Here is a 25,217-nt window from a genome sequence, read left to right as displayed (position 1 = left end):
GCCAATCATAAGACTAGTGTGCATGGCCGCAATATCGCAACGCGATGCAAAGAAAGTTGAACTCTCATCGCCAATAAAATGTAAGATTTCAGTTTTAAAAGCATTGCTGGATCAGACTAATATAAGCACGCAATCGAAGTATGCCAGCAGAAGGCACTGAACACACCCCACCCATACCCCCTCACACACCTCCCATACTTACTGAATTGATATTCTGTGTTTGGCTGCATCACTGACTAGTAGATTACTGGGTGCTGCTATTCACACCCCATACACCCCCACACACAACACCCCTACTTACTCTAGACCTCTGTGGTTTAATTGATATTCTATGTTTAGCTGCATTACTGACTAGTAGATTACTGGGTGCTGCTATTCACACCCCACACCCCCCCCCATACCACACACACACACCCCACCCACCCCTACTTACCCTAGATCTCTGTGGTTTTATTGATATTCTATGTTTGGCTGCATCACTGACTAGTAGATTACTGGGTGCTGCTATATACACCCCACACCCCCCCCACACACACACACACACACACCCCACCCACCCCTACTTACCCTAGATCTCTGTGGTTTAATTGATATTCTATGTTTGGCTGCATTACTGACTAGCAGATTACTAGGTGCTGCTATACTATCAAAATCTCCTAAATCTCCTAAAGTATCTGTAGTAGCTGAAATAAAGCAAAGAAAGAACAAAGTCAAGAATTAGTTTGATTCAATACTAATTAACTTGTTATCGGTTCATTTACATTATACAAGGTCAACATGTATATCAAGGGTTGTGAGCCAGAAAGCCTCAACTCACAATCACCTGCTCCCACAAAATGAGCATAAAGTCGCCAGGGCACTATACATGCAGTCCATTAATCATGACAAAATTCAATAGAAAACAAAAGACGTTGTGGAGGAAATATTGATCAAAGCAAGGAGCCAACTTTATGCTCATTTTGTGAGAGCTGGTCATGGTGAGTTACGGCTTTCTGGATCTGAACCCACGATAGGAAGAATCACATTGGGCAATTCCAGTTGAAATCCATATACCCCCTATGGAAGACATGACCATAATATCCCACACATGGGGTGTAGATTTCAAATGGAGTCACCCAATTAGGTAACCCCATTTAAAATTCACAATCATTAAAATAATTATCCAGTTAATACATTTGTTGTAATTAACTAATTAATCAATTTCCTATTCACTTCTGCAACCATTAAATTTCCATCACAATTACTGGAGGAAACAAAAACAGAAAAATAAGATGGTGGCCTACAGTTTGTCCACTCTGAAGTACAAAGTGACAACGTGCGCATAAACAGTGTGCAGTGCTGCGTCTCTGCTGCAGGTATGCATGCCTTCAAAGTTGGCACAATGTGTGTGTTTGCATCGGTACTTTGTACTTCAGAGCAGACTGACTGTACGTGGTATAATGCCAGATGAAACCTGAAGAGCGCACGCTAACTCCTCATTTAATTGAAATAATTGTCAACTTGCTCTATTTCATTTTCACTGCCTATACATCATCCCCATGCAACCGTGAAATCTCCATTACAAACAAGAACAGAAGAACACGATGGTGGCTTACACGGTATAATGTCACATCACACCGACAATTTTCTCCAGAATACGAAAAGTCTTCAAATCCATTTGCTAACATAAAAATACATTGGTATACACGAGCTCGCTTATTATATCGTCGCTTGTACATGGACTGAATAAGCAGTTCTGATACTCCAAATATCCATTTATTAGCAGAACATGTTGACATCACGAGAGACAATTTTCATATGGATCTCCACAATATTCATAGCAAGAGCTAGATAGAAAACTCAGGAAGTAAGACAGAATCCTTGATCTAATTTGAAAGCTTTTATGATTGACGTCCGTCAGCAGATGGCAATGGGATGAGTGACTTTTATATGATTTCAAAAGATTTTTATCGACTATATTTCACATGTATAGGCATGTGGTTCACCTCGCAGTGGGTTGTCAATGTAACTTTTGGCTATGTGGGTCAGAGGTGGCGCCACAGGGGGGGGGGGGCATGTGGGAAAGAACTCTTGCCCCCAGTAATAGCCCCGAAATAACGAAAAGTTTTTTCCCCCTGAAATTCACTTTGCCCCCCCCCCCAAAAAAAAAATTCCTGGCACCACCACTGATATGGGCTGTTTTTCATCACCTACAATCAAGGAAAATAATATTGGCACATACTGGCATACTAGATGTAAATTGCCACCCCAGTTCAATGTTGATGAAAGCACTTTTGCCATTGGGTTCTCCAGTCTCCCCAATATCGATTGAGGGGGAATGAGGGAGGGAAGGGGAAGAGGAAAAGTGGAAGGTTTGTATTTCTCATCAAACATAGTTATACTAATTTCACTGAACTCTCAGAGCAGCAATGAAGAGTTTAAACATTTTGTCAAGGTGTGCCAACTATTTTTTTCTTTGATTAGGTTAAGGGGTGGGGTATGTACCTTTGGACAGTATTTATTGTGGAACATTAGAGCACATCAGACATATCGAATTGCATTCTGAATACGAAGAATGTCCTTCTGATATCAAATAATTTTGATTATTTGAAATTCGCACTGTAATACACATTTTATGGCAAATGATTAAAAATTGATATTTTTTATATTTAACAGTACTCAAAGTAAACTTTATAAATCTGATAACATGTACTTAAAGTGTATGTAGGTGGGATGAAAAGCCGACGATCAATTGAAAATTTTGACCTTTCGTATTGAAGATATGGATTTTTTTCCCAAAACACAAAAAAAAAATTAGGTGTTTTGGGAAAAATCCATATCTTCAATATGAAAGGTCAAAATTTTCAATTGATCATCGGCTTTTCCTCCCAGCTACATACACTTTAAGAATATATCATTAGATTTATAAAATCTACTTCGAGGACTGTTATATATCAAAAATGTGAAAAATATCAAATTTTAATAATTTGTCATAAAATTTTTATTATATCGTGAATTTCAAAAAATGTAAATTATTTGATATCAGAAGGACATTCTTCGTATTCAGAATGCAATTCGATATGTCTGATGTGCTCTCATGTCCCACAAAAAATACTGTCGAAATGCTCAAAATGCTCATTCCAGATCCCTTAAAGCATTTGTACAGGCTAGTGTTAAATAAATTAACTGAATATAACAAAGGATCAAGCAAATGAAACTTCTATAATTTAAATTGCTGAAGAAAGCCTTATATTTGGACACAAATATCGACCCTGGATATGCAGTTTGGTCTTATCAGGATTCAAGTGTGTTTCAGCATGGTAAAAAAGGGTAATTAATCAATCAATCAATCTATCATGGAGGAGCAGTTAAAAGACCAATCATGAGGCCAGCAGTGATTGCCCCTAGAAGTTAAATATGAACTGAATATTACATTAGAGATTTTGAATCTCCAGGTCACTGGTCAATCAAATCAATGTAAACAAACAAACAAACAAACAAACAAATAAATAAATAAGACAAATGCCAATCTTAACCTATTACTTACAGTAAGGAGCAGACGTCCCTCCAAGTTTTAACTTCATCACGACAAAACATTGGATAAACACAGATTCCTTGCCCGATTTTTCAACAGAAATAATCCTAGTATGCATCGCGAAGATCGCATCCAAACAGGTCTATAATCCTATGTATATCATAAGGAAGCATTGATCACAAGCACACACAAACATGTTAACCTTACATGTTCTAATAACCACGTTGCACACGTAGCCCAGTTAACCCGGTTGATTGCTTAAATATCATATCATATATTGATGGCTAGTTTTGTTTCTTAGTGACAGCTTAGTGACAAGCCAAAGATGATAGTTAATGTATCCCACAATGCAACAGCAGGCCAATGTGATACTTTTTCAAATCAAAACTTTGTTGAACTGAGTTGCTATAGTGATCAACCCATACACAATGCAATGTTTCACTTTCTGGTTTAATGTATAAACCTGTGACAAGTCCTTGTTCCCATTTTTAACCGAATTCAATTTCGCTAGTTTATCAAACATATATGGTATAGACCACTTGACATCATTGTTTAACAACAAAGGCGAGGGACTGGTCTATCGATATGCTTGAACGAACCGCTACACTGTTCAATGGCTTTCTTGTACTATAGGTAATGTGGTGGGCGATTTAAAATGCACATGCACTGAGCAAACTATGATGCGTACGCACACTGCAGGGCAAAGAACAATGAAAATTGCCACAATTCACACACATACTGCCAGGCAATGACGTCACATGTCAAGTGGTCTATAGGGAGCACGGAGAGGGTGTAATCCTGGGAACCAATCAAATGCGCCGTTATGAAATCAATTAGGCTGTGCCATTGTCTAATGAATATGATGTCACATTCAGTATCTAATTACACGCATAAAGTTAATCACACAGAGCGTACAAACGCGATTTGTTGGCATGCTTGCGGAGTGACATTACTACCGAACATGGATTGCACCAAAGTATAGTTCCCTTTGAGTGTACCACGAAAGATGTAAATTCCCATGGACGAAAGAGATAACAGACAAACTCCAAATAGTCAAAGGCATCACCCGATAATGAGGGCTGACTGTTCCATGAAAGGCGAAACTGCTGCACACATACCACATATTTTTACAGTTTTTTGCATAGACACAAAGACACGCATATATACATATACCCGAAGGCACATAACGCTGGCATGATTGTTAGACATGCATGATCGAACAATCGACCCTCATGAATATATGAGAATTCACAGCATACAAAAATGAAGACTTTGACTGGTTGCGCATAGTCTGTAGTAGTGTGTGGGTATTCCATTCTGTGGATGCAGTATTGATACTACAATAAGTGTAATGCTGGCAGCAATGCATTATGGGAAGATGTGAATGCATTCTATAGGATGACAAGTAAACGTGACTGAGTAAACCCTGGAAATTTTGACCACTTTTTGTATGAGTGATACATATGACTTCTATAGAAGACTTGGTCTTTATCTCACACACAGGGGGTGTAGAACCCCATTTTGAAATTCACACTCCCTTCAACTGCAATATGATGGCCCAATATCAAAATTGCAAGATGTAGTAAGTGTGAGCCACTAAAACACACTCCTAAATCCAGTCAAAAACCTTTAGTACCCACATATCAAGAGAACACGTAAAGCTGGCAGGATTCGGCTAGCTAACCATTATACACTAATCCTGTGGACTCCATTGTAAACAACATATCTCTGAAGAGTGCATTAAGATATATAGCAATTGTCTAATATTATCAATCCCTGAAACATCATACCTTCCTGTGGAAGACACCCTAAATTTATAATTTTTGCCAAAAAAATCATGTCATTTTAATCCCAAGTGAATATGCTAACAACAGTTAACTTGCACAGGAGGTATAGATTTCAAATGAAATCAACCATTCAGGTAACCCCATTTGAACGAAATTTACACTCACTGTACAGAAGAATAGGCCATGTCTTTCATAAGGGGGTGTATGGATTTCAATTGGAACAGCCCAAATTTGAGCCCTGTGCTAAAGGATCTACATCTGTGAATTGCATCCATGAATGACAAAATAATTGTTCATGAAGTCTGTTGAGCAAAAAGTACGATCAAAATACTGCGAAGTGCATTGATCTTGATCTTGACCACTGCAAATTATCAAGCATTACAAGTGCTTAGTCATTAATTACAAAATGATTACTAATTTATTCAATTGTGTCATTGAACTAGACTTTGTGACATAATATCCACACAGAAGGTTACATAACCTGCAAGGAATTTCTGAACCTTCAGGTTAGAAGCTCCAGTCATAGGTCCAGTCCATGTGCAAAGACTTCGTCAGTCATAGGGTTAGGCTGTGTGCACAGAATTCACAGGTTTCATGCAGGCTTGCCTGGAAAGCCAAAACAGTTCAGCCAGAATCGCAGGTCAAAGTCGAAAAGTCCCCAATTTTTCTCTTAACCATTGATGTATATGGGACAGGAAAATACCGCAAGTCATGGGAGCCACTGCTAAAAAGTCGCCCTATTTTTTCTTAACCACAACATTTCCTTCATTATTATTATCACATAACAGGATACATAGATATCAAATCTCAGCAAAAAGGATAATATTGCGTTCTGTGTTTTTGCACCAAAAGATCAAAACTACTAAGATAAATAGATTTAATTAACACCAAATGTGTGCAAGACCACTTCTCAAAAGAGGCCAGCTATCCCTTTTAAAGGGAATTTTTATTGAGTTAGTCTTCAAACCACTTGATGAACATTGATATATCCCTGCTATAACATTGTGAATTTGAATAAGAACATAGTCACAACAATAATGTGACGATCTCAGCTGACTCATAAGAGGATGTGAGGGAATCCAGTCTTCAATTATCACTGACCCAGCCTTATGACCTGGATATCATAATTCTACCAGACTTCCTCTACAACTAGATCACAAGGATCACAACTAAAGACTTACATACCATGTCGTTAGATAACAGTCTCAAATGAATATAGATCAGTTGGCTATATGGACAATATAGCTTGATGCAATTTACCTTAATGTTGTATGGACGGACGTGTACAATATGACAGCATTCAATATGTTTCATGATTCAGCAGGTTTATATAATGTACTTTATATCCGTTTTTAAACCAAATTTCCAAATCATTACATACTGTGCACAAAAAGTATCCGAACACTCAAAAACAAATGTATCTTAGAATGCAATATCTTAGACACTAAGCCTATTTTACCAAATGAATTAGTCAATAGATGGAGAATTTTGTTCTGTTTTTTGAAAGCGCAGTGACATACACTATGCTAGTACACAAAGGCACAAACCTACAAGCCTTAGCACACTTAAAAGAAATTTGCTGACTACTAATAAACTATGACCCAAGACACACCATACGACATATCAGCAACAAACAGGGACTTGCAATTAAGAAGGGCACCCCATAATACTATAATAAACTTTGGTATCCAGGATCAGCTCCCCGAGTTCTCGTACGGATATCCGAGACAAAAAGTAGGTAGTTTCTTGCCCAGGAGAATCTCACGTAAGGACAATTAAATATTTCATGTGAACAATCAGGGACTGTGTCAGGGCTCAAAATCACATCACTGAACACCAATATGTTCTTTGTTCAGGTATATATCTCTGCATACATCACAGGTACAAATCATAAAGTCATAATTACGTGGCAAAGGTACATGACTAGCAAAGAAATATCATAATGCTAACCTTTGAAAATAATATTAATAATAACCTTTGATATTTTGCACAACTGTTTAAGATATGAACATTCAGATATGAACACACTCTTTTATTTTGGTCTAACATGGTTAGTACCTTCAAATGGCTAAGTAACTATCTAGGTTACAGATTAGAATCATTATATACAAAGATTATCAATGCTCTAAAACTTCCTGAATATGTTCAACTATGGTTTCAATTGTTTTTCCAGTCCAGTACGGGAAATAATCAAGTGGTGCACTAAGGTTCAATAGTACCACAATTAGAAACAACAACCAATTCAAAAGTTTCTCTCCACGTGGGTGTTGATTGCAGAAGACAAGTTTCAATTTTGTCAAAATTCAAAAAATTTCAGAATTGCACATTTTTCTTGACAATATTTATTTGGAATCAGCATGAAAAATGCCTTAAAATTAGTAAAAACAAGCCTACTACATGTATTGGTTCAGTGGTTCTTAAGATAGCTCGTGATATTTTGAAAAAATATCTCAAAACTAGGGACTTTTTATGTTGAAGCCTATGGCTAGCACGTAGAGCGTTAACATTGACAAAACTTTGTAGTCAGGATCTCCCACACTCGTACACTTGTACACACCCTGGGAAAATAAGTGTCATCAGTTGCGAGACAGCTCAGCTTTATCCATGCTACCACAACACAACAAAGTAAAAGCATGTAGCAATATGGTGTTTACCAAAAGTCATAATTGAATTGAGTATATTCTGAATAACATCCAGTACCGGGGGAGGTTTGCTTAGGGGAAGTGAATTTCAGAGGGGGGCAAAATCATCAAACTTTGCGCAAAATGTGTAAATTTTTGTAATTTTGGGTTACGATGTGCAAATCCAGGTCCAACCTTACAGAAAAGATCAATTGCATCTGTTTGTGTACATGTATCCGTTTGTGTACACTTATATATGACATGTTGGTAAACACCAGAATTCTGGACACAACACTGATTGCAAAAGGTGACCTCATCTCACACCATCACCAGTTACAACTCAATTAAAAGCAGCCAGAAGGCTTTCATCAATGTTTGCAGTTTTTGACCAATCATATGCATCACTCACAATCATCTATCAAATGACTGAACAAGGACAAGGGCATAAACCTTGGCATCGCTGTGTTACGACTTTTTTGTATAATGCAATTCGGCCGTTTGGCCGCAATGTTGTACAGGTTAATAGAATCATATCATATCAATGTTGGGACCACTGAAAGTTACTGAAAATCAATCTTTATTTTTACTTAATGATGTTTATTTAAGATTTGTCCTTGTTGACTCTTTTTAGAGCCACCAAAAACCATTTACATTAGCAGATAGGTGAGGTCTACTTGTTCTCTGTTGACAAGGGGCAGCCTTCAGCAAACGGCTCTTTCCAGAGCCACCACTTATTTGTAAACTTTCCTCTATTGACAAGGGGCGGTCTTCAGTGGCTCTTTTCAAGGTCACCAAAACTTTTACGTTAGCAGACAGGTGAGGTCTGCTTTTCTATGTTGACAAGGGGCAGTCTTCAGTGAACGGCTCTTTTCAGTGCCATCAGTAGGCAAGGGGAGGGCTACATGTCTCATTCTTAGGTACTGACAGTTCCAAACTTGTCCAACGGTGAACCCGCTAAAAACTTGTTTTACAATGACAATTTATTCCTGTGACCCCGGTCTATGATTCAGCAAGTTCAGTGACTTCACGACATGTACAAATACCAGACTCATAACCTAATTGTGAGAGGATTCATTCCTTCAAATACAAAACACTCAAGTTGAGAAAATGAGAACCCAACTTTTCAAAGGCATTTATAAGTTTCCTTAGATACAAGCCAGAGATGGTATCTTACCCTTCCCAGAGTCCTTTGCAACACAATATATCACCTCATTTCATCAAAACACACCCCCATTACTTTATACAGTTCCCTTTGTTTTCATTTTGAGAATAGACAGCAAAACATTGATCGATAGTCAAGAAATAAACATATTTTTCAAGATTAGGATGTGCTCTGTTCATTGATGTACACTTCGTCACTATCGACCTATGTTGCACTAGATTGCAAATCAGTACAGAATATTGAAAAGGGAGAATTGCATTATGGGAAGTGTAAGATATCTCTAGATGCAAGCCTGGTTATCCTATTGCAGGTCATTTCATAATCAACCATGATGCTTTTGTAATTTTATCTACGGAAGGGAAAAACAACAGTCTGCATATCCTTTAAGTCTGAATTGTGACAATTGGATTTTCTGATGTAGTGAATCGGAACCACTGCTAGCACCTTTTAAGTCTCTTCAAATGTTTTTTGCTTTTTTTCATACTTAAAACATTTGATACAAAACTCATATTACATATTTTATGCAAATTACTGAAAACTTTGAACGTCTAAAATAAAATGTGCATTAAGCAGGTGTATTAGGCTATTCCATTTAAAATCCACACTACCCCTGTGGAAGATTTTGGAAATATCTGACACAGGGGGAGTATGAATTTCAAATAGAATGAACCCATTAGGCAGCTCCATTTGAATTTCACACACCCTCTGAGAGAGATTCAACCTGGATCATCCCCAGAGGGAGAGTGAGTTTCAGATGGAGCTGCTAATGTGCTAATTCTATTTGAAATTTATACTCCCCCTGTAGAAGATATTTCCAAAATCTTCCACAGGGATAGTGTGGATTTTAAATGGAATAGCACATTAATTGGTTACCGAGATATACTAATATGCAAATCAGAAAATACTGTAAGAAAATTACATTCTCAGGGGGTTCACCTGTGACTAAAGAATTGTATCATTTCCTTTTCACATGAATTTGAGGCATTAGGGCAGGAAAGTCCTAACTGCAATAGCTGCCAGGTGTCATATTTTTACAGATGTGTATAATATAGAATGCAGAAATTGTCAAATGTTTATAGGGCAGCTATTGCAGATGGGGCTTTCTTTGCATTAAACTCTAACAAAGTGAACACACAGTATCAGTTTTGACATGTACACAGTGATGTCAACGCCGCGCCTTAGGCGCACAATTGGGCTACTTGGCGATCACTTGCCGCTACTCAAAAAAGCATGCCGCTACTTGTCTAAAATTGGGCTACTTTTGCCAGTCTCAGGCCGCGGCAGTAATTTGATGTATATTTCCTTTCAATTTAGCCGATTTATAAAGGTTTTGAGTCTTTGAAGCTCCAAACTGAAATTACAATGGGTTTTGTGACCATTTATTGATCGGTCAGTAACTTCCCAGTAAGTACCGGAAGTTTTAAAGTCAATTGCTTTTCCGTCCAATTGGGTGTTTTGCTTTCTAAATTCGGGTAAATCTGCCCAAATATCCGGTATATTGGGCGCTTTTTTGGAAGCTTAAAAAATTGGGCTACTTGAGAATCCTTTACCGCGGCCTGGCGAGTCAATGCTGATGGCGAGTCAATGCCTTGACGCTGAAAAGTTTTGGCAACACTGCATGTACATGTTATTAGGTACTGGGTGTCATCAGAGAAGATATTGTACATTTCCCATAATGCATTTCTCCCAGTTTAATTTCTTGTACTGATTTGCTTATCTTTGTAGTACAACATTTGGTCGACAGTGATGAAATGTACCTCAATGAACAGAGCACATTCAGATCTTGCAGAATATTGCTTACTTCTTGACTATCGACCCATGCATGTTTAACCAGTCTATTCTCAAAATAAAAACAATGGGAACTGGTACATGTACAAATTATAGTAATGGGAGTGTCACTTGATGAAATGTTGCAAAGGATTCTGGGAAGGGTTAAGATATCTTCGCTGGAGTTGCACTCTCGGTGACAGAATTGTACTAACTATGTCTCAACTTGATGATATGCTGATGACACAATCATTGAAAGAAATGGATTGTACAGACTTCCTGTACCAAATGTTTCTTTCTAAATGCTCAAATGATCTATGAGCATACAAATGTAGAATGGTAAAGTAATGTCATATGGGCATCCACATGCCACTCAGCACAGTGGTATGGGATCCTTACACTGCAGATCAAATTCTCCAACTGGAAGCAGTACAAAGACGAATCATCCTATATGTCAAACGCAACTATGACTGGAGAACTATATGCTTAAGAACTCAAACTGGTAGACCCAACAAAGACTAAGAAAGCTAGACTTTCACCCTTTTAGGTTAAATTTGATTTGTTTCTGAGTATCGTCTATGAGACCAAAGACGACAGAGCATCACATCCTCAGGGAACACATTTGTAGATGCCTGTACTTATCAGCGAACACGTCAACACCGTTGATGCTGGTGGACTCATCACAGAATTTCTGGTAGTTATTTTTTCTCTCATACAAATTTCTTACCTTATTATATTATGTTGCGTTCAAATTGCGTTCAGAATAATGTCACCAAATACTGCTAGAATCCTACAGAAACTAGTCTCTTTGTCAACAGTAGTCTCTTTACCACCACTAGTCTCTTTGCCAACAATAGTCTCTTTGCCACTATCCAGATGGAGTGAATTCTTGGATACTGATGACCATTCGAACAAGCCTGGACTATACTTAGGAGTTTAAGTGGCACAACCAATTACATCGAAATAAAGCATGCACCAGCATCATACAATCCAAAGCCACACAATTCGAAACTTTCCTAGACATAAAACCTGTCTCTGCGTAAGATTTCAGAATTCCTTGGATCACATCCTGATAAGATCACACTTCCCTCCACTCTACCACATGATTAATTAGACGACTTCCCACTTAGAATATTATAGTCAAATACCATGGTAACCAACCGGCCACAAAGGTTCAGTCTGGTAACATGTCTTTCCAACCAATTTCCCAATTGGTCAATTTTGAGCCTTTCATGTCAGGGCTGCAGAATATTGCAGCCAAAGTAAGGTTTTCTGTCAAAATTGGGGTGGTGATGGTAACCCACTTATTATGGCCCCAATTTCATATGAAAAAATAGACCTTTCATTTCTGCAAGTAAGTAAGCATGTATGATGATTCCTTGTAAACAAGATATAAGTCACTGATTTTAAGTACCTTCCAAAAGCTAAAACCTAACACATCTTTAGATCAATATTTGACCTTTTCATGGAAAATTTACCTTTTCCAGCCAGTGAAAAAAATTTCACTTGACCATTCAGGATTTGAACCTGGTAGCTTTGGATCACCGAACCGATGGTCTACCAATTGAGCTAATGAGATACCAAGACCCTTCAGATGAGACTCAGAATTGTTTTCGTTCATCTCTGCGCACTGTCGGCAAGGACCTGAATACTCCCAATTTCTCCCCAGAGCTGACAGCACTATTGTACTTGGCAGTAGGAAGTCCAGGTTCTCCTTCTCTAATTCTGTGGATTCATGTCTAAACTGATAGAATGTGCAGCAGTCTCACAATTTCAAGACTAGCTTTCCTGATAACAATCTTCATGCAAAAATGCAGTCTGCATATCGTAGCACGGAAACTGCTCTCCTTCACGTGCAACGACATCTTGTTTGCACTTGATAAACATAAGGAAGCCATCTTGTTGATCTTGGGATGTTTCTGCTGTGTTTGACACTATTGACCATAGCCACTTATGGCAGTGTTTATCTTCTCGCTATGGATTTAGAAGCATTCAACTAAAATGGATCTCTTCCTAGTTGACAAATCTAAAACAAACTGTGCTTGTAAATAATGATAAATTGCAATATTACTTCTGGTGTGGCGTTATGCATGGTTCTATGGGCCACTTAAAGGGAGTATTTTGTGATCCTAGCATCCTCTTTTTATGACATTTTTCAGAAGATATTAAAGAAAAAAGCTAATTCTCAAAATTTCAGTTGATTCCGATTTTGCGTTATGCATGATATGATTATGTTTATTACACTGCTCATAGGCCACTGTGTTGAATTACGCTCTGGTGCACCAGAACGTAATTTGGCGATATTTTTGCTAAACAAATTAATTAATTTTTTTGTACAAAAAGCATTATGTAGCCAGAGGTATCAAAATCTCTCCTTTTTAAGGAAAGTGGAGGGATGAGGCTGTGGATCACGAAATGCCCTTTTAATCCAGGCAATGTAGCTATTGTTATTCTCTCAACTTCAAACTAATTGGTTTATGCAACATAAATTCTTTACTACAAAGCATTTCTATGAGGTCATACTAGAAATTTAAAAACAGGGTCAACTTTGCATAAAACCAAAACGACTGATTTAGCAGGGGTCAAATTTCAAAGTCGTTCAAATCTGGTTAAAAGATTTTAGACCATTTTGATCAAAATTGGAACATTTGGGAAATTCTATAATAACACCATAAAATGTTGCAACAACAATGGAGTTCTTTTAGATTCATCATCTTTAAGCTTGAGTTATTATTTTGAGCAAATTGGTCTTAATCAACAGTACCTTGATGATGACACTACTCTCCGTTTCGTGCATGTCTTCTTTACATCCAGAATTGACTCTTGCAACTCCCTCTTACGATGGTCCCCATGCTTAAGATTTTTCTAAGCTTCGGTGCATTAAAAATACTGCCACCCGTCTAATATCTTTCTAAGCTTTGGTGTGATGAAAATACTGCCATTCGTCTAATATCTTGTCTTCCTTGATCACCCCATACATGTATAAATCCTGTTTTGATTGTTTTGCTACACTAGCTCCAAAATAAGGGAGTAGAGATAATTGGCGACAACCTACACAGCTCAGCCACTCGTCATAGGATGTGCACTGTTGGTGTAGTTCACTCGGAAGGTCACAGGGATGTCGATATAGTTCTTGTGCTTGGTAACTTCCAGCGGTTCCTGGGTTTCAGACCAGGCTTTGGCGGATTCAACTAGTTCTGCGATGGCCACAAGCGTCTCCCTTCCTCCAAGTTGCTTCTTGAGCTTGTATTATCTGCAAAACCTTAATCTTGACATCTATACATCTATAGCTCTCCTGATCTCCAGCTCACATATCAGAACTCATGAAATATTAAATGCCAGATCGTTACTGTTATATACCTAATATCTTGTCTAAATAATATGACAAAAAATCTTATAGAATTATGCTTTGCCAACTTTGTAAAAGAGTTTGCCTCTCAACATATGCCAACTGGACTCATTAGTCACTTTTAAGTCATTGTTAAGGCAGGTAGGATGGGAGCATGACCTGTAGCTGTGTTTGCATTCAAATAATGCAAGCGGAATGGTATGGGCAGTGGCGTAGATTTCTTTTTGACATTGGGGGGGATGGGGTAGGAAAAAATTTCTTGAAGTATAGTGAATCCAGCACTTTTTGGCGACAGATTTTGCCATTTTGAAGCTAAACTGATGAAATATGGTGCAAAAGTGTGATAAATTCGCGCATAGCGCAGACAATTTTAGGGCTAAAATGGCCAAATATAAGGTTAATTTGGTCAGAAACCCATATACAGGTCTCAACATTGGGGGGATGATTGTATGGACCACCCCGGCAAAATATTGGGGTGATTTATCCCCCCCCCCCCCCATCCCCTGGGATCTACGCCTATGGGTATGGGTTATACATAGAGATACCAAGTCTGGATATAAGGGGCACAATTTCCACCCCATGTGAATGGGAGGGGGAAAATGCTCAATACTTTTGTTTTGATATAATATTATTCAAGAACCACAAGACCTATGGAAATATAAATGCAATTACTGGCTTCCTTCAGATACGATAAATGCAAATAATATCAAGATTTACACTGTATTTTTTGTAGTTAAATGGCTAAAACTGGACAAATCTTTCTCCTGCCATGATGCCGTCCCACTGGCCTTAAAGCTCATCTGTTCAAGTTGTCATTTTCACAGATATCAAATTGATTTGTATTTGTTATGCTTTGTATATGTAAACTATCTTAGACTGTTTAAGACAGCGTTCAAGCTTTGACTTACGTTTGGTGGCCAGAATGGTGGAAACTTAAAATGAAAGATATCCTACTTATAGGAAAATTTTCTACGGTGAAATTTTGTGTAGAAACTGAATCTGACATAAAAAATGCATAATTGTCAACTTGAAAATTTTCCCCATAGCACTGTACAGGCATATTTCTGCCCGAAGTCCTCAAATTTGAACGAAAATTGGTGCAAAAAAAAAAGTCCTTCAAAACTGGGACTCTCAGTGCTAAACAAATATAAACTTGCTCTAGAGGGAGGTCTTGGCTATAGCAAGTTTATATTTGTTTAGCCTTAAACCTCACGGTTTTGAAGGACTTATTTTTTAAAAGGCCTTTTTTTTTCACACCCGCTTGAAAAATGTTAGGGGTAGGGGTAACATATTACTACTTTAATTTTTGTCAGTACATTTAACCGAGTCAGGTTTTATACCATCATTTAGCTATTGAAATACTGAACAAAAAGACACAAAAAGCATCTCAATAGCTCATACCATTGAGGAGTTATGGCGTTTTCAAGCTCAAAATTAGGCGAAAATTTCATTTTTTCCCAAACCAATTGTCACCCTGACCCCCAACTTTCTAACCCTGTTACAAAAATAAAGAAATAGATTTATCCCATTTAATGATTTGAATATCACAAATGTACCCTTGTCACATAATTAGAATAAAAAATAAGGCACTACTCAGTAGTTTTCATGTTCATACACTCACAGGAAATTAGCAAGTCAAACTTTTTGTCACCCCAAAACGGCCATTTTCGGCCAAAATCGGACCAAAAAATGAATTTTTCTCAAAATTGGTGAAAAATAAGGGGTTTTAAGTGCCAAAATCTGAAAATATGTGACATTTTACCCCTAGAAACATTTAAGTAATCAAGAATTTTGACTGTTTTCACCCCTAAATATTTTTTTCACACGCGTGTCCGCCAAACGTAAGTCAAAGCTTGAATGCTGTCTTAAGTTTTCTTTTCATATATTTCTTAGAGGCTGCTGCCTCATTTTGTACTTTATATAATTTCTTGAAGACCAGTAGATGCCGGTCGCAGGTCACCTACCTCCACAATGTAAGTTGCGAGATCTTTGTTAAATTTGACTTTCTTGATATAAATTTCTTGACTTATTATTATTTTATGTGTAAAGGTTATCGGCAGTCAATATGCAGTTATAAATGTTATTGCATTATTTTGTTTCAGAATTTTTACCAACACCAACATGTAACCTCTAAAATTTAAGGTGTGCATGATGCATGGATCCATGGACCATGACTCCCAAACTATCTAGTATGGTGCACCAGATGAGAGTCTTCATCGCCAGCACCCTTGGTTAATGTTTTCTATGTTTGATTTACGTCTGCACTCTGCACCTGATTATCATTTTGTCACCCTTGGCTTTACATCCAATCTGATAGAACCTGATGAGTATTCAACGTAAACATGTCTAAAGAGCTAGATGGCTGTTACACCTGAATGCTTAGGGCAGTGTGCAACATCCACTAGAAATAGCAGATAAGTAACAAAGAGCTGTATGAAGACTTTATAAGACTCTCACAGAAGATCTGAGAAAGAATAACAAGCTTCTTTGGACACTACTTTAGGAGAAAGAGCCAACCTGTCACCAATCTGATCAACTGGACACCCATGCATGGAGCAAGACCCTATGGTAGACTGTCCCTGATACATATGTAGATGTGCTCAAGCAGGACATTGGCCTGGAAGCATCTGACTTGGGAACAGTGATGCAGTACAGGGGATATGGAAAGCTGCCATGGTTCGAGAAAATCACCCAAAATAAGCAAGCAAGTAAGTAAGCATGTATGATGATTCCTTGTAAACAAGATATAAGTCACTGATTTTAAGTACCTTCCAAAAGCTAAAACCTAACACATCATTAGATCAATATTTGACCTTTTCATGGAAAATTTACCTTTTCTAGCCAGTGAAAAAAATTTCACTTGACCATTCAGGATTTGAACCTGGTAGCTATGGATCACCGAACCGATGGTCTACCAATTGAGCTAATGAGTCAGATTGAAATAAAGGCCTATCAAAATAGATAATAATATCACTGCTCTCTCCCATCTGATTCATTGGCTCAGTTAGTAGAACATCCGTCCGGTGATCCGAAAGTCCCAGGTTCAAATCCTGGATAGTTAGTGAAATGTTTACACTGGCTGTCATTTATGTATGTGGAGACTTGTGTTACAAACCTTTCTCATAATTGTCATAACATGTTAAGTTTATTGTCAATGATATCATCCAGGACAACTATTACTACTGGTATTTTTTAAGTATTTCGTACTGACTGAATCAATCAATGACAGGCACTGTTCTCGCAGCCAGGCATTACCCCGATCGGAACTGGCTGCGAGATCTTTGTCATTCACTGCATCTGTACCGAAATTCAAATGCAGTACATGTAATGGAGAGAGAGGATAACAAATTGATGATATTTTGCCTCCACCGGGAACTGAACTGAGAACCTCTTAAAACAGAGTCAAAGATCTTATCGGCTGGGCCATACTGCTCTGGCACGTTCTCTAAAATGTGGCTCAGTAGCGACTACTGCTCACGTACACATACACTCATCAATTAGCAAATGCCAGATCAGTATCTATGTCTTTGTACACATCACAACATAGAGAACCATGAGTTAGCTGACTGTATCATCTCCATGCAGGATGTGACAAATGCGCTATTCCAGTTGAAATCCATATACCCCCTATGGAAGACATGTCCTTGATCCTCAACACAGGGGGTGTAGATTTTAAATGGAGCCACTCATTCAGTTAACCCTGTTTGAAATTCACACTCCCTGTGTGGGAGATTAAGGTTATGTCCTCCATAGGGGTGTGGATTCAACTGGAACATCCCCATGTGTCATGTTTCTGCAGAAATTACAATGTCATGAACATTTCTTGCTTTATGGCCCAAAAGCGATGTATGAAATAATGGGTAAACAATGGTAAACAATGGTTTTTAAAAGTGTGTGCTTGCACAATGCGGGAGATAACAAATGATAAGCGCTATGCACAACCTCTATGGTATTCACTCACATATTGGGGATTAAGAGCAAGAAAGGTCTACCTGCAATAGCTGCCAGGTGTCATGTGTACAACATAGCATGCAGAAATGGTCACATTGTCTATAGGGCAGCTATTGCAGATAGGCTTTTTTTCCAAACCCTAATATCCTAATTAACAATATCAGCCCTAATGCTGTTCTAACAGAACCTCTGATTGGTTAAACACATAATATTTATCATCTGAGTAACCAATGAAAATTGAGCTTTTATGGCTAATTCTCTCAATTTTAAGCTTAATCCAATTCACCCCTATGACTATTCTTACCTCATCTCTGATTGGCTAAGTACATGATTTAGCCCAGTTTGTAACCAATCAAAAGCACAGAATCAAAAGAGGATGATAGTGCCCATGGGACTAATATAGCATCAAAACTGATTTGCTTTTGAATTAGTGTGGGCATGATGGTTAAGAAAATATAAGGAATGTACTTTATAAAGGTGAAGCATCCATCAAAGACCTAAATTAAATTGTAAACTGTCCAACATTTTACAGAGTGAAGTAAGACGGTTGCCATGGCAATCGCATATATTTCTCCTGTTATCGGTACAGTCCCATCTTCCTAAATCGATCACGTCCAATCCTGTGGTAATAAGTCTTCAATTATCCCTATAGGTGGCAGACTGGTTCATACATAGATGCACTTCTACCACAGATGTAGCATTCAATTTAGATAATCCAATCTAGCAGTATTATATTTAGTTTTCAAAATATTTTCCCCGAATGTTGTTCCTTAAAAGGGCATTCTGTGATCCACAGCATCATCCCCCCACTTTTCTCAAAAAAGTTGAGATTTTTTATATCACTGGAAACCTCTGGCTATATAATGTTTATGTACAAAAAATTTCTTGCAGATTAATTCATTTAGCAAAGATATCGTGAAATTTGAATTTCATTCTGGTATATCAGAACAAAATTACAACACTTTGTCTATGGAGCAGTGTAATACACATAATCAGGCATAACTCGCAAAACGCAAAATCGGAATCAACTGAAATTTATGGAATAAGCTATTTTCGTGGATATCTACTGAAAAATGTCATATAAAAAAAGAGGATGCTAGGATCACGAAATACTCCTTTAATAATACAGTAAAGAGCAAAACTTTTTTGGTTTTTGCATAACTGAGTATACTTAGTTAACAATAGTGATGGTGCAAGGGGGCATATCTGCACATATCTCTCTGAGAAATTCTATGCACAAATTTTTTTTGTGTTAAAACACACTTCAAACTGAACTCCTCAATAATGGGCTATTCCAGTTGAAATCCATATATCCTACCCCGTATGAAAGACATGACCTTAATCTCTTACACAGGGGATGTAGATTATAAATACAGTCACCCATTCAGGTAACCCCATTTGAATTTCACACTGCCCTGTGCAGGAGATAAAGTTTGTGTCTTCCATAGAGTGTGTTTGGATTTCAACTAGAATAGCCTATAGCCCAATCCAGGTTAAGGTTATTAACTTGGCTTATTCTAAAGCGATTATATCACTTTGTGTAACATTATACCTCCTATTTCCTATTTCTTTGATTTCAAAAGATAGTCCAATTTTACTCCTCATCAAATCCAGGTTCTGGGTATTAATTTTGCTTTATGCCATAATGATTATGTCACTTAGTGTAAGACCCAGACCACACTAGTATTTTGTCATCTTGTCGTAATTTCCCGATTATGACACAATTGTAATAAATGAATGATGAGAGCGTTCACACGTTCAGTACCACATCATCATGTTGTAATCACTTGTGGTTATAATCACACCACTGCAATTTTGAAGTCCATTGAGTAAACATGATACAATGACAAAATACGTACTCACATGTTAATTTTCATTGTCAATTCGCCAGCGAAGTGACGTAATAATCAGATTAACTACCATAGCAATAGATGAAAACAATTTTTGAATATACCGCGCTGCACTGGTACGTTCACGCGGTACCTCTGCATTGAACCATATCATGCTGCCCACTTGTACCTGTAAGATTAGTATCTTTGAAAAGACCAGTATTGTATTCAATCTATGATTGCAGACATATGCAGGTGATGAGTGCAACCTGCTTGCAGTGCAGCATGATATATTCAAAAATTGTTTTCACCTATTGCTATGGTAGTTAATCCGATAATTTATGTCACTTCACCGGCAAATTACAACACGATCATGCTACGAATCGGCCCAATAATGAAATTTTTCATCATTCGCAAATGACAACACAATTGTAGTATGCCGACAACATTGAGCAGAAACACAACACTAATTTTGTAATATGATTGTGACACGAAAAATCACACTCCTGTGGACCGGGTCTAACATTTCTTTGATTCCTGTAGCCCTCAATCCATATGTTATAAGTACATTTCCTCTTTACATCATAACTAATCAATGATAACCCAACTATTTACAAATCATCAAATCCTTTAAATCTCACATAATCCCTACAACACTTCCAATCCCTCGGTTCCTTTACACATTCCAACTCAGAAGTTTTAACCCCATGAGTGCTACCTGCTGATTGGCTGGTTGAAAAGGATTGGGCTTAAACATTTATAAGCTGTATTTTGATTTGTCACTCAGATGGATATTTTGCATAATTAACCAATCAGAAATGATGTAAGAATTTTTCCGCAGGTTGAAACTAAATATTGAAATACATCAATTGCCACAAAGTACAGCACACAGTAAAAGTAGAAATATTTACACATAATTTTTGTACATTTTTTGCCACTTTTCAACTCTTTCACTTATTTTTAATTTGCCATTCTCAGTTTCCTTACAATAAATGTAGCGTCAAAAATAAATATAGCACAAAAAATTTCCACTTTTGACATGTAAAAGAGGTGAGAGGATGCGCTGAAATTGAAGGAAGTCGGGCAACTGTATTAATAGTACAGACTATCTGGCACTGCACCATCAGTCACATCAAGGTACATTATATCAAAGCTAGTCTTGATTCAACGCCAATACACCACTGATGATGTCATTCACTGAATCCTAAGTAATAATATTATGATTTATATTCATACGTAGCTGTGAATTACTAAATAAAATGTAATTCTAAACTTCTAAACACTCTAAATTTTTGGTAGAATAAAAGTTTAAATTAATTTCTACTCAAGTTTTGATAAAGGAGGATGCTTATTATGCTAGGAGTGTCATTCACTAATTCCTATGAGTACCATCAATCAGGTGGAAGTGAGGCAGAACTTACGCTTAACTTTTTTATCAACTGGCTCCGTGTTTCAGCTTCTAAGACCATACCATTTTTCACCCTAATATGACAGTGACGTCAGTGCACATTTGATTAAACGCAGCTTCAAGTAGCTAGCGGACGCTCAAAGCGCTGGCGTATGGATGCATGCACTTAATGATGCCGCATAGATGCGTGTGAAACAGCTGCCTCAATGTGTTGATGTCAGTGCCACATATCAGGGTGAAAAATATTATAGTTGCTTTATTTCACAACTTGCCCACCACCATATCAACTTGCTATTATATGGCGTGACAGCATAATACAATGCCTTCACTTACAGAAAGTCATCAGAGGCTTCTGAAAATTTTCAAAAGGGGGGGGGGATTTCCCAATGACCGGTTCCCAAAATATCTTGTATATTGGTAAAATTTGTGGTAAATTTGCAATTTTACCACTAAAATGGGTCAAGATGGAGTTACATGACCAATACTATGGTATCCTGCACTTTAATGCACAGATATATGCAGTGAAATGATCTAACCCCGGAACAACCCTTCACAATCTCATTCCCGATGACGTAATCGTGAAGAAGTTTAATTTATTCTAATTCAACGAGGGCAGTATCAACCGAATAAATTTCCAAATTTTGTTTTAATGTTATCAGCATGTCCTGCGACCCTCTTTGGAAGGTTTATCCAGCCCTCAAATTAACCCACGGCACCCATGGCATTTTGCCGTGGGTGCCCAACCCCACTGCCGTAATGCCCTCAAAATGTCTTTTACCCACGGCAGTCACTTGCTGTGCCCTCTAATGAAGTTGCCGTCGGTGCCCCAGCCCTGCCCCGCCCCTTCATTATAAAATAATCTATCTATGTTTGTGTGTGTTTAGGCTTCACTTTTGAGAAATTGCCTTGGTGCCCTTCTCAAATTTTCAACAGTTGCCATGATGCCCTCTTGAAATATTACAAACTGCTGTGCTGCCTTGCCTTTTCAGTGAAAATCCAAGGCAATTATCAATTTGCCCTAAAAAAAGTTGCCATGCCCCTTCAGATCCTTAATTCGAGGGCTGGGTTTATCCTGTTCTAAAGGGTCACCAAGAGGTCAGTTAATGGATCATGACAGAACCTTTAAGTTTCCGGGTTGCTAGAAACAGGAAGATTAGATGTTCACATATGTATGCAGTGCTTGGACATGTAATTGGCATAACAACATTTCAGGTAAGTGATTTGAAATTGATGTCAAATGTATAAGGCCAAGTAACAACAATAACATGTTTGTTGTCCCCACCTGCTCTGATTTTGAATGCTGCACCAATGTTTTTGTTATTTAGAAAAATAAAAGCTTAAGGGCTCAGTCACCCACCTTTGCACAGTATATTTGTGGGACCTAAGAGCACATCAGACACATGCCATCAAATTGCATTCTGAATAAGAGGAATGTCCTTCTGATATCAAATGATTTTGATTCTTTTTTTAAATTCGCGATATAATACAAATTTTATAGCAAATTATTCTAAATTGATATAGACTCATAGCTACACCAATAAATAATGGGCGTAAAGCATCCAATATCATTATTATGTTTTGGGCTCAATATTTTCGCACACTTGGATTCAACAAAACGTAATAATTCTAAAAATAAGATGGATTAATTTTCCTATCTGTACACAAGCTTACCAATCATGCTGACTGGTTGCTGATGTCATGTGGAAGAACACCACATACATGCACTAAAATATAACATTCTAGAAAACATATCTCGCTTATTCTTCCGTATCAAAGTGAAAACGTAAACTTAAACTAATCCGGTAATTACAAGGGATCATATTTATTCTCCCTCATTTTGTCTTTTCAATTTAAGATCAAAAAGTGTAAAATGTCAGAAAAATAGGAAAAAATACTGACGTTGGTAAGTCAAAAATTCAATAATTTAATTTGATATTTAGATTCTTTAACTCTCACCATGTGGGTGTTGGCTGTAGACAACAAATTTTTTTTTTCCAAAATTCAAATATTTTAGAATTGTAAATTATCATGACCATCTTTTTGGAATCAACATGAAAAATGCATTAAAAATGAGTACAAACAAGCCTAGTATTGGTTCAGTGGTTCTTAAGAAAGCTCTTGATATTTTGAGAAAATATCTAAAACTTCGGACTTTTAATGTGTTGAAGTCTACAGGCACATAAGTAAAATCCAACCAAACTAGACATCCTGACTGTTGTGTGTTATGAGAGGTTTCTTGGTTGCAAGGGCTTGCATTTCAAAACAAATACTCTAGGTTGACATTGCAAAGTGAAACCCTCTAGGCTGACTTTCTTTCCCAAACAACCTACCTGCATGTGAGCAAAACATTACAGGCATGGTTGGTGATATAATTTTATGTAAATACAAATAACAACAAAATCAAGGACAAGCTTCAAACAGAGACAAAATGTGAATTAATCGGGGGTTTAGAGCAAGAAAGGCCGATCTGCAATATCTGCCAGGTATCACATGTTCAATATAGAAACCAGAAATGGTCAAATTGTCATAAGGCAGCTATTGCAGATAGGCCTTTCCTCAAAAAACAAACCAAAAGGCTAAATACGACATACTTCCCATATCATTACACTTGGAGCTACACAAAATCCGAGGTGTACCACATGTTGTACACGTACACTGCCCTAGGGTCACAGACTCATAATGACCAAGCATGTCAATGATCTCTGAAGTAGGGTTTCTTTTCCAATGTTGTTATGAGTGACATAAGGCAGTCTACATCTCAACGAGACTATGATGGTGCATTATTTGATCCCAATGGGTACCAATGCCATACGTATCTGTCACTTTTAAATTCTTTGATTCAGACTAAAAGAAAAGTTGTATTTCTAGGTATCCCTGAATATGAGTAGCATTCATTGGGGGCACAGCGACGCAGTGGTACAGGCTCTGCCTCGCAATTGGAGGATTGTCAGTTCGATCCCCTGTGGTGCCATTGTGTTGTGCACTTGGGAAATGCGCTTTACCTCACTTGCATTTCTCTACCCACGGATGAAATGGGTGAAGTGAGTCTCTTGGACTCCCTACCCTGATAGAGAGTCTCTTAGACCTTCTTCCCTGATAGTGAGTCTCTTAGACCACCTGCACTGAGAGGGATTATCTTAGACTCTCACTCTCAAGGGAAGAGGTCTAATAGACTCTCACTCTCAACAGAGGGGGTTTACTAGACTCTCACTTTCAAGGGAGGGGCATGAGAGACTTTTAATATCAAGGGAGGGGGTCTAATAGACTCGCTCTAACGGGAGGGGATCTATCAGAGCAAATCCCCTAAGAGTAAGAGTCTATTAGTCCCCTCCCTTGAGAGTGAGAGTCTATTAGACCCCTCTCTTGAGAGTGAGTCTTTAAGACCCCTTTCCTTGAGAGTGAGTCTATTAGACCCCTCCCTTAAAAGTGAGCCTATTAGACCCCTCCCTTGAGAGAGTAAGAATCTGTTAGACCCCTCCCTTGAGAGCGAGTCTATAAGACCCCTTCCCTTGAGAGTGAGAGTCTATTAGACCCCTCTCTTGAGAGCGAGTCTATAAGACCCCTTTCTTTGAGAGTGAGTCTATTAGACCCCTCCCTTAAAAGTGAGTCTATTAGACCCCTCTCTTAAGAGTGAGTCTATAAGACCCCTGCCCTTTAGAGTGAGAATCTATTAAACCCCTCCCTTGAGAGTGAGTCTATTAGACCCTTCTCTTGAGAGTGGGAGCCTACTAGACCCCTTCCCTTGAGAGTGAGAGTCTATTAAACCCCTTCCCTGAGAGTGAGAGTCTATTTGACCCCTCCTTTGAGAGTGAGAGTCTATTAGAGCACC

At 37.9% G+C, this 25,217-nt stretch overlaps 2 protein-coding genes across 2 annotated transcripts in view; one reads left to right on the top strand and one right to left on the bottom strand.

Annotated features, from left to right (window-relative positions):
- The window catches only part of LOC140160081 (uncharacterized), a 143,761-nt gene that overhangs the window by 13,454 nt on the left and 105,090 nt on the right, over nucleotides 1–25,217 (bottom strand). Inside the window, exon 9 of the mRNA XM_072183352.1 lies at nucleotides 568–683. Within this exon, the coding sequence (XP_072039453.1) occupies nucleotides 568–683 (116 nt within the window). The remainder of the gene's footprint in view (nucleotides 1–567; nucleotides 684–25,217) is intronic.
- LOC140161009 (UPF0462 protein C4orf33 homolog) overlaps nucleotides 22,491–25,217 on the top strand; it is a 120,845-nt gene continuing 118,118 nt past the window's right edge. Inside the window, exon 1 of the mRNA XM_072184387.1 lies at nucleotides 22,491–22,600. The gene's annotated coding sequence lies outside the window, so the exon portion shown is untranslated. The remainder of the gene's footprint in view (nucleotides 22,601–25,217) is intronic.

This window comes from Amphiura filiformis, chromosome 9 (genome assembly GCF_039555335.1).
Source record: "Amphiura filiformis chromosome 9, Afil_fr2py, whole genome shotgun sequence".
NCBI classification, from domain to species: domain Eukaryota; kingdom Metazoa; phylum Echinodermata; class Ophiuroidea; order Amphilepidida; family Amphiuridae; genus Amphiura; species Amphiura filiformis.
This window is presented reverse-complemented; position numbering and strand designations above follow the sequence as displayed.